General features: G+C 37.0%; 2 protein-coding genes across 3 annotated transcripts; both read left to right on the top strand.

Moving 5' to 3' along the window:
• The first annotated feature begins 215 nt into the window (after positions 1 to 215).
• Positions 216 to 2,870, top strand: Smyd4-1 (SET and MYND domain containing, class 4, member 1). Its single transcript, XM_036362899.2, has 5 exons — positions 216 to 986; positions 1,054 to 1,643; positions 1,698 to 2,140; positions 2,209 to 2,527; positions 2,581 to 2,870. The coding sequence occupies exons 1-5, from the start codon at positions 313 to 315 to the stop codon at positions 2,832 to 2,834; spliced, it is 2,280 nt and encodes a 759-aa protein (XP_036218792.2). The 5' UTR covers positions 216 to 312; the 3' UTR covers positions 2,835 to 2,870.
• Positions 2,871 to 3,287: 417 nt separating this feature from the next.
• Br140 (bromodomain-containing protein 140) lies at positions 3,288 to 9,617 on the top strand. Of its 2 annotated transcripts, none has more exons than XM_014241783.3 (5): positions 3,288 to 4,593; positions 4,658 to 5,182; positions 5,466 to 6,190; positions 6,257 to 6,573; positions 7,754 to 9,617. In XM_014241783.3, the coding sequence occupies exons 1-5, from the start codon at positions 3,516 to 3,518 to the stop codon at positions 9,498 to 9,500; spliced, it is 4,392 nt and encodes a 1,463-aa protein (XP_014097258.2). In that variant the 5' UTR covers positions 3,288 to 3,515; the 3' UTR covers positions 9,501 to 9,617. The 2 variants fall into 2 exon arrangements, with proteins under 2 accessions (XP_014097258.2, XP_014097257.2); XM_014241782.3 differs by having other exon boundaries at positions 3,289 to 4,593; positions 4,658 to 5,191.
• Positions 9,618 to 11,194: the final 1,577 nt, after the last annotated feature.

Genomic DNA, 11,194 nt, shown 5'->3' with positions numbered 1-11,194 from the left:
AAAGTTTCTAAATACACAAGTGTAAAATTTGCATTTGTGTGTCAAAAACTACATGTTTGACTATAATTTTCTCATTACAAAACTTAAATATAGCAATTATAAGTTTTTATTTTGTTATAAATTTTATAAAATAAATCGCAACATGTTGGGATCGATACATTTTCCGTTTTTTACCACCACATCACTAATTCCCACTCAGCTGTGTGCATTTTGTTTATACCAGGTGCAACAACAAATCATCTGTAAATTTAACATGGTCAAAACAAGTGCTTTATGCATCTTACAATTAGAACATTAATCCATTAAACTAAAATGGAAAAATTCAGTTTTTCTGAACTTTTAGCATATCAGGCTTCGAATACAAAAATAGTGAACTTTGAAAATGAGCTAAGTATCGTTTTAGATATTAAAAATGACCAAAATTTTGCTCTTAATCGTCGTATGTCCTCCGCTTGGCTAAAAGCTATAAAGTCTGCCCATCAGAGGAGTTCTAGTTCTATTCAGCATGCCATTCAATCTGCAATTCGACTGCGTGAAGAAGGAAATACCTTCTACAGTTCAAAAACTGGAAGCAAATTTGATAATATGATTAATGCTGGTCAACGATATACTCAAGCTATATTAACTGCAATCGGAAATACTGAGTCTTTAGCACTGGCTTATGCCAATCGTGCAATGGCGTTACAGGAATTGGAATACTATCAACAAGCGTACGACGATTGTGTTTGCGCACTTGAGACAAATCATTATCCAGTGAAGCTTTTACACAAAATTAAAATACGTCAGGCCTTTTGCGCATGTTATTTAAAGGATTCTGAGAAACTAAAAAAACATTTAGAGGAATTGGAGAAATGTACTCTAAATGAAAATTTTACTCAGAGAGTAAAAGAATTACAGAAAGGGTTAAACATGTTAGACGAGGAAATCAAAATCAAAACCGAGGAAGCCATTAATACGGTTGTAAAATTTAAGGAATCTACCGAAGTGTGAGCTCTTGCAGAACCATATGTAATACTAATTATAATTTGTATTTTATTATTTATTCACTGATAGGATTGACACCAAAGAAGCTACCCGTGGAAGATATATGATTGCTAAAAGAGACATAAAAACTGGAGAGGTAATTTTTTGTGAAAGGATCAGTTCTTTTGTACCTGTAGAAGGCTGTCAAATATGCCAACAATGCGGAGTTATGCTTATGATACCAATTCCCTGTCATGACTGTGATTGCGGCATAATTTACTGTTCCTTAAAGTGCCGTCGAAATCATAAAATTGTGCATCAAAATGAATGTGCGGGATATCTCTGTCGATTATTTGAACAAATAGGCATATCCCACCTAGCCTTAAGAGTTGTACTAGAGGATTTTCCAGCAATATTACCAATGGTTTCCCATGAAACGGACATCTATAAACTTTGGCAAACATTGATAACACCGGGAGGTTCGCTATATACCAAAACTGGTGTGAATTATATACAGACACTACAAATGGTTACACATATGCAAAAAATGACTTTACCGAATAAATTATGGTTTGCCCTAGTAGCTGATTTATTAGTTGTGTACCTTAAAGATTATACAAATTTCTTCGCTTTTACAGACAAGACAAAGCTGAAGCAATGTGATTGGGAGTCCATCGTCAGTAAGTTTCAACATACATACATATATATAATTAATATAATAATTTATACTTAAGGTGGTCTTATATTTCGGCATATTGGCCAGTTTATTGTTAATGCGCATACTTGCTCTTCTATTTCGCCAACATTTTACGATATCAGTTCTACTGCTAACAGATTTGGTATTCTCCTGGTTCCTCATATATGGACAAAGCCTTTCCACCTGCGACGTGGCATCTTACATATGATCAGTGAAACTAAAGAAGTATCGGCAGCAAACCTCCCATATCTCAGTATCTGCAATCATGCCTGTGGACCTACATTGCGACCAAAATTCTCAGGGAGGAATTTCTATGCATTAGCAGATAACAATATAAAGAAAAGTGCTGAAATTTTTAATTGTTATACTGTTACGTACAGAAATTCGCTTCGAGATATTCGTAGGGCATACTTAAAGGAAATTTATCAATTTGATTGCAACTGTACATATTGCCAAAAATCTGATCCTGACGAATCCTACGTAAGATTTAAGTTTTGTATAACGAATGATTTTCCTAAAAAATTTCTTCTCCTTTCAATGTATTATAGCTAAAATACCATGTATATAAATGCAGAAATCCAAAATGTGGTGAAAAGTTTGTGCCAACCGCTAATCAAGACGTTTCAGCAGCTCTTCATTGGTGGCGGCTAGAAAACGGAGAATTAGCGTGCACGATCTGCTCTGAGGAACAGAATGTTGAATGGCTTATAAAATTTACAAAGTTATTAGAAAACGCCAATTACGTACAAAATCGTTTAGAACTGTTCCGTATTTATGACATGGTCGATGGTTTCCTGATGAATTTTCATTCATTAAAGATGGAAATGGGAAATGATTTAATGAAAATGTTTATTAAATCTTATAATGGTAACTATAAAAACCAAAAATTAATATATATTTATAATTGGTTTGTTTTTTAGCTGGCGTAATATTTTCTGCATTCGAGTTGAGCAAATTAGTGACTGTTCTCAATTTTTGCCAAAGAGCCACTATTGATCGATGGGGTTTACAGTCCATTGAGTACGTTACTAAAATGTCTGTTATGTGGGATTTAATAGCTGTTGGACTATATCAATGCACGCAATTAGAATTAATAACAATGTTGAAAGCACTTGATGTAATATCGGATGAATATAAACAAGTTTTTTTGAATTATTATAACGATTACTTTTGAAATAAATAAAAAACAAAAATTATTTTGAAAATAAAATTTTATAATTCAAACCTAAACATAACACATACATTTTTATACAAATAGGAAATATGTATTTAGTGGATTTTTATTCCAGAGCATATATACATACAAATATATACATATATGTATATCTTATGTTTTTTTTTACATAACTAAGAATTGAACATCCTACCCTCGTAACAGCTATATTATGTGCGTTAGTTGTATATGGCAATACTGTTCTTGATTTGAAACACTTGTGTTATTTTCTTAAAAGTCAACATTTCTGATTTCAAGCTTAGTTACTTTTTTAATTACGACAAGTTTTACTGTTTTTTAAGTAACATATTATATATATTTTTTCTTAATAGATTTTCTAATTCGTTACTCCGAATATCACGTTGTTATCAACATCACATTTACCAACATTTATTTGGCTTTTTCTTATGCGCTTTGCTTTCGTACCAGTTTGACAAGCTGCAACAGCTGTCACTTTGCGCCATTTGTATGACAGCGAATTTGCGTGTGAATCAGAGAAATACAAAACGAAGCGTAAATTAAGCGAAAAAGCTACAGAAATAATAGTTGCACGCGAAAATTTTGCATATAAAATGCAAATATAACGAAAGGTTTTTGCAATAGCACCGAGCAGAATCATCAGTGACTTCAATTACACATACAATGGGACTCGATTTTGATGCGATCGAGTATTGCAAGAACGTGAAGCTGCAGCAAGCGCAACCGCCGTACGCGTGTCCAGTGGCTAAGTGCGATCGCAGCTACAAAACAGTGGTGGGACTACAATACCACTTACTTAACTATGATCACGACAATCCACAACCGATAACACCAATTATAACACCCAATCGGAAAAAGGCGCGGAAAGCACATCATTCAACGCCGAAAACACCGAAAGGAACTGGTGATGACATCGGTGCAAACGGTGGCGGTTATCAGGTGGCAAATCCTGAATCACTAGTTAGTTATAATGACGAAGAACAAACCGTACAATTCAATATTGACGGTAAAAGTGTGCGATTAGCTATTGATGAGCCGCTACCATTTATTGAAGGTGAAGAGTATGCAGAATTAGTGGCGCGCCGTTGTATTTTAAATGCCGATGCACCACCACTCGAAGAAAATGCTACATGGGCGCGTGTTAAAGTGCCCGAAGCGCATTATCATGAAATCGAAGACTACCATGTGCCTGATGCACCACCCCGCCCACTCGCCTATTATCGTTTCATAGAGAAATCAGCAGAGGAGTTGGATGGTGAAATAGAGTACGATGTCGATGAAGAAGATTCTGCTTGGTTAGAATGGATGAATGAACAACGTGAAAAAGCCGGTCTTAATCCAGTTACAATCGATACAATGGAACTTTTAATGGATCGGTTAGAAAAAGAGTCATATTTTCAAGCTGCTGCTAATGGTACGCCAACCGGTGTAGAAGTCGACGACGATGCTGTGTGTTGCATTTGCATGGATGGCGAGTGCCAGAACACGAACGTAATTCTTTTCTGCGATATGTGCAATCTGGCTGTACACCAGGATTGTTACGGTGTACCGTTTATTCCGGAAGGGCAGTGGTTGTGCCGACGCTGTTTGCAATCGCCCAGTACCCCTGTGAGTTGTGTATTGTGCCCAAATGCCGGAGGTGCTTTCAAACAGACCGATCGTGGTCAATGGGCACATGTGGTATGCGCGCTTTGGATACCCGAAGTGCGTTTTGCTAATACCGTGTTTCTGGAACCTATTGGTAAGTGCATTTCTATTAATTTCTCGTGTTATGTATTAAATAAACAATTTTAATTCCTCTTTAGATTCCATCGAAACAATACCGGCGGCGCGTTGGCGACTCACATGCTATGTTTGTAAAGAAAAGGGTTTGGGCGCGTGCATACAGTGTCAGCGCAATAGCTGCTATGCTGCTTTCCATGTAACATGCGCACAGCAAGCCGGTTTATATATGACAATGGATACAGTTAAAGACGGGCACAACGATTCGTCAGTTCATGTACAAAAGTACGCTTACTGTCATGCCCATACGCCGGCAGATGCTAAATTAAAGACCAATCAAAAAGAAGTGGAAGATACACGTATGAAAATGAAAGAAGCACGAAAAGCGCTGGCTAAAAAACGTTCGACTGCACCCATTGTACTCATACCAACAATTCCACCCAATCGTGTACAGGAGATCTCGGGCATAGTGCACATGCAAAAGAAACAGCAATTTTTAGATAGACTTATAGCCTATTGGACTCTGAAGCGTCAATACCGAAACGGTGTGCCACTTTTGCGTCGACTTCAGAGTCAGGGCAACAATCATGGTGTGATCCATCGAAATGGTATTGAAGGTTTGCATTTTATTTCGCCTAGCTGCTCCTATCCCGCACTAAAAAGTTACTAACGGTTGTAGCGATTAACGCTTTATAGTACTTGCTATTGATGACAGTTTCTTTTTGTGATATTGAAAATATTATGTTACAATTAGACAAATAATTTTATTTTCTCAAGATTTTTTTTGAGATTTTACTTTTACTTAATTTCAACATAATATATATTTCTAATTAATTTGTGCGCACAATTTACATTGGCAATACTATACTAATACAATTTAATAATTAATAGGTTCGCCGGACACGACAGAGCTATACAAACAGTTGAAGTATTGGCAGTGTTTGCGTCAGGATTTGGAACGTGCGCGATTGCTTTGTGAATTGGTGCGCAAGCGTGAAAAACTGAAGGCTGCCTTTGTGAAAATCTGTGAACAGGTGGTCATGCTGCAGGTGAATCCACTTGAATCGGCGTTAACAAAACTTCTGGATACACTCGAAGCTAAAGACACCAGTGAAATATTCCGTGAACCGGTTGATACCGAAGAAGTGCCTGACTATTTGGATATTGTGAAGCATCCAATGGATTTGGGCACAATGCGTACAAAATTAAAACAGGGTCAATATGCGACGCTGGAACAGTTGGAAATCGATTTCGACCTAATGATACAAAATTGTCTCGCTTATAATAATAAGGATACGGTATTTTATCGCGCTGGTATTCGTATGCGTGACCAGGCGGCACCACTGTTTCAGCAAGTGCGAAAGGAATTGCAACGTGAAGGATTGTTGGACCATACACGTTCCGATCATGAAGATCATGTAGAACACGAGGTGGAAGCTGAACTGAAAACACTACTTGAGGCCAAGCCATGCGAGGAAATTGTACAAAAGTTGCTCATACTTGCAGATAAGTCACAGGTTCTCAAGAATCCCATGTATAGGACCAAGAAAATCAAGCAAATACGCTTGGAAATAACACGCATGCGTAAAGCTATGCAAAAGGCAAAAATGGCTGCGGTAAATTATAATCTAAACCACACTAAAATAAATATACATTTATTTAATTTTATTTCAACAATGTAGCGGCATTCAAACGTGAGCGTTCATTCGCAGAGCGACGACGACGATGATGATGACGAAGATGAACATAGTAACGATGTTACACTAAAAGCAGAAAAAATTTTGAAACAGTCATCCGGTCTCCAGCTGCAGCAACAACAAGCGCAAAATAACTTGTCAAAACGTTCACGCAAAGTTCCCGCCAATATGATGGTAGTCGATGATGACGATACAATGGGTGAGGAGTCAAAAGAAACCGCAACAACAACAGTACAAACTCCGCCATGTAGTCCCATCAAGAGTCTTAACAATAGCGCCTCACCTGTGGGCGTGAATCGAAGGTATGTAATGTTTGTAAAAAGTTAGAGCAAAATTCTCTTAAGCTTGTTAAGAGTCGTAATCAGCGAAAATTGTGAAATGTTTATTAATATGTACATATATCGACAAATTAATTTTTTCCGCGGCAGCACCTTTATAACAACAGAGAAGTTTACATGGAAAGTAAGAATGAATTTTATCCAATTTGATTTTTTATGCCTAGACGGTATTAAAACAAGAAAAAACGTTAATTCGGTTGCACCGAAGTTATAATACCCTTGTGTTTGCAGCAGTTATACGCTACAGTGGCCCGATCTAAACAATTTCTTTGAAGATTGTACCGTTATCTTGGACAATAATTCATACGAAATTTTGTGAAAATATTTTGTTAAGTAAAAAAGTTTTCCAGACAAGGACTTGATTTTGATCGATCAGCTTGTATGGCAGCCATATGCTATAGTGGTCTGATCTGAACAATTTGTTCGGAGACTATACCGTTGCTTTGGGCAATTGTCCACGGCAAATTTCGTAAAAATATCTTGTAAAATATAAAAAGTTTAGCATATAAGGACTTTTTTGATTGTTCAGCTGGTATGGCTATATGCGATATCGGCAGTTCCAACAAATGAGCAGCTTCTTGAGGGGGAAAAGGACGTGAGCAAAGTTTCAGATCGATATATCTAAAACTAAGAGACTCGTTCGCGTATAAACAGATAGACGAATATTCCGACGGACATATAGTCATGGCTAAGTCGACTCAGCTTGTCACGATTTTTAGATATATATATATTTTATAGGAACTCCGACTTTTCTTACTGGGTATTACAAACTTCGTGGCAAAGCTCTGTTCAGCGTATAAAATTATGTTGGTTTTGAACTTGAGGGCGTAGTGAGGTATTACAACTCGTTATGTAGAGAAGTCGAACTCTAGCCACGGCATTATTTAATATTATATTATGGGGAAACTTCAGATTTTTTAATGTAAATTATTTATCAAAATTCGTATATTAAAAATGAAGTTCAATCTTGAGGTTGGAAATAATGAAGCATATCTCTCTTTGTAACTATAATCATTTGTCCCCACTAGAATAAGTTCTTTGTGACCGTAACGATTTCTATAATGATCTTGCGTTGATCAATCAACCATCTCCTCTCTTTCTTTTTGCATTTCGTTTTTATGCTTTGGTGCTCGTAATCTTCCAGAACTGCGGTTTTATTTACACGCAAAGCGCAAGCAGCCCTCAAGCGACCTTCTGAAATCACCACACCTGTTAAGGATGAAACGACGGCATTAGCCGCTTCTGCCACTCAGAATAACAACAATACCACAACCAGCGGAGCGAGTGCTGCGGGAGCGGCAGCAGCAGCTACACTCGCCTCCTCAGCAATGACAATAAGCAATAAATTAAGTGGAAGTCATTTAACGCCACTCGGTGCTAGTTTAGGTCTCTCTGCGGGTGTAGTACTGGGAGGCACAGTAGTTGGAAAATCACCCAAACGAAATGCGCGCCATAAACGGTTGTCAGAGATGCGACAAAGCGCATCGATGTCGCCAAAGAAATCACCAAACGCCACGATCACACCAAATACACCGTCAACTGTAAATGTGCCACCCAGCGTAGGGGCGTTAACGTCCACACCGAACTACGATCGGATACCAGACAGCTTTCGAGTTTATCGCGCGAATAATGAACGTGACGTCAGCGACAGTGATGACGATGATTTGAGTGATATGTCGGGAAGTCCGTGCAGTAGTTGTTCTGGTTTCAGTGTCAGCGGGTCTGGCTCAGAGTACGATAGTAGTGATGATGATGATGACGACGAAGACGATGACGGTGAGGATGAGGGCGAAGGTGATGCTGACGGTGATGAGGAGAGCGAAGACGATGAAGAAGTAGATGGCCGTGATGGTGATGTGGAAATGAATGAAGTCGCTAGTAATTGTGAGGGTGATATTGACGGCGAAGCCGATGTCGCTGGTGGTAACGGCGAAGCGGTAAGCGCTAGTGCGGATAGTGACGATTGTGCCGAGGAGAGTAACGACTGCGTAGCTAGTGACAAAGTTGAAACAGACGCAAAAAGTGTGGCAACACGAACGCCAACACCCTCAGAGAAACGTCCACGCAATGCTACACGCACGAAGCAAAAAAACAAAACGGCAATGGAGGTGAATGCCAATGCAAAAAATCCAGTCACAAATGCAGTGCAGACAACGGCCACCACTGCCAAGACGAAGACAACGGCAACGGCAACTGCGCCGACGACGACAACGCGCTCAAACAACAAGCAAATACTGACAAGATCAGCCACACCCACCGCCAACATAAGCTCCTCCTCTACACCAATTGCGAATAACGCTAGAGGTCGAAAAGCGAGTCTTAACAACAAGTTGATATACAACAACACGCACAATACACGCGGTGCGGCAGCGGCAACACCAACGCCATCAACATCGTCTCGACCTACATCAGCCAATGCCGATTTAGGTAACGAAGCGGGTGATGTTGATGCCGAAGAGGCGTTCGCGGCGACAACAGCAACAACAAAAATGCTGAAACCACCGCTCGAGCCGCTGCAGTTAGTGTGGGCTAAATGTCGCGGTTATCCCTGGTATCCGGCGTTAATACTCGATCCCAAAACACCGAAAGGTTTCGTATATAACGGTGTACCACTACCGGCGCCACCACCCGATGTGCTTGCGTTGCGCAAAAACTACACCGAAGATGTGGTCTTTCTAGTGCTATTCTTCGATGTGAAACGGACGTGGCAATGGCTGCCGGCAAATAAACTCGAAATACTGGGCATCGATAAGCGACTGGATCAGCAGAAATTGGTGGAATCACGGAAGCCCACTGAACGCAAGGCGGTGAAAAAAGCATACCAAGATGCGCTGCATTATCAGAGTCAAGTGTCCGATCTGGAAGGTCAGGGGCCCGATCCGATAATGTGAGAAGGTGCAATGACGGTTGGCGTTTGGAGGAAAATGCGTCACAAACGACGCTGAAGCACAATGTAGTGATTGCTACTGATGCTATTGATGACGCCGACCGTTGTAGTTGCACATACATACATACTTACATATAAATGCGAACGCATAATTCGAAGCGACACTTATGCATGTATACAGAAATGTCACTTTAATTATTAGCTGCTAGTTTTTAGTTCTATAAGTTTATATATAAATATATATTTGATTGATGTTTACATTTGCTACGATAAGTAATATATACATAAATACATAAATGCTAAATATAATTTTATATTTTGCTAAATTAATATAATATAATAATATTAATTAAGTCTTGAAACATAAAAATTTGCCTTTACTGCAATTTGCACTACTCTATATTAGATAACCTTAAACGTAACGAACACACTTTTTAAATGTAATTTTCAAAATTGTTCTCATATACCATTTCATAATTTTCAACTTGCACACGAAATGTGGTTTTTTATGTTTTTTTTTAATTGCTTCACTTTTCACTTTTTAGTTGTCTACTTTTTTCTTTGTTTCTTTATTTTCTTCTGCTATAGCTTCTAGTAAAGTTCTCACTGAATTTCGTTAATTTATTCTTACGTGAATTGTTTGAAATTTTATAGAGAAAATTATAAAATTTTGGGTATTTCCCAAGCGCACTTAAAGTGCTGTTGTATACATAAATTTCTTTCTTTGCAAATTAAATAGAAGATAGCCTGCATTTTGATTGTAAATTTTACTATAATTTGATTTTGATTTTCAAATTAAAATAAAGTATTTTGTTGTTGTTGTTCTTAGAAACAAAAAATACAATATTTCATTCGAAAACGTGCCCCCACGCCGTGCAATAACAATATTTTTTTTTTGTTTGACAAATGTGGTTGAAAAATATTTTGAGATAGTTTTATTATAATTTTTGTTTGCAATTCCAGTATAAATTACAGTTATTAAATTTTTTGTATTTTTAGCACAATATAAATTTATTCTTGTTATATCACTTCTCATTTTTTCAGATTTTCGACTTTCGCACATTAAATATTTTGAAATTTTAAAGAAAATGTTGCAAATTTGAGATAAAAAAAATAAAAACAAATATACAAATACTACGTATTAAAATTAAAATAAGTAATGTAAAAACCATATGTAAAATAAATAAACAATTAAAATACAATTTGTAAAAAATAATAACAAATGTTAAGCTAATATAAGCAACATAAAATATGCTGCATTTTGTGTAATATTTCTGATTGTGTGCATTCGTTTTTTCTATTTCAATATAATTTGCTATTGCGTACAGATTGTTTTCAAGTTTTTGCCCTCTTTTTACCTTTCACATTGAAAAAAATGGCAAGTTGTGTGTGGTTAAACGCGTTTATATATAAACTTATACAAAATCTAAGTTAAGTTTTAATTATTAAATTAAATTAATTAGTTTTAAGCGATAAAAAATGTAAAAATTAAAATAAAACACAAAAATTAATTAATAAATTAAAAAGATAAACAATAAATACAATTAAATTTAAAAATACTTATGTCAACATATGGTGATTTGGTGTTGCAAATTAGCACTGGCAGTGTGAATTATTGGTTTTGCATAATACTCTTATTTGTGTTTGTTGATTGAAAAAAAAAGTCAAAAAGTAAGTTTTTAACTGCAATTTCTTTCA

Source organism: Bactrocera oleae, chromosome 4 (assembly GCF_042242935.1).
Source record: "Bactrocera oleae isolate idBacOlea1 chromosome 4, idBacOlea1, whole genome shotgun sequence".
Classification (NCBI taxonomy): Eukaryota; Metazoa; Arthropoda; class Insecta; order Diptera; family Tephritidae; genus Bactrocera; species Bactrocera oleae.
This window is presented reverse-complemented; position numbering and strand designations above follow the sequence as displayed.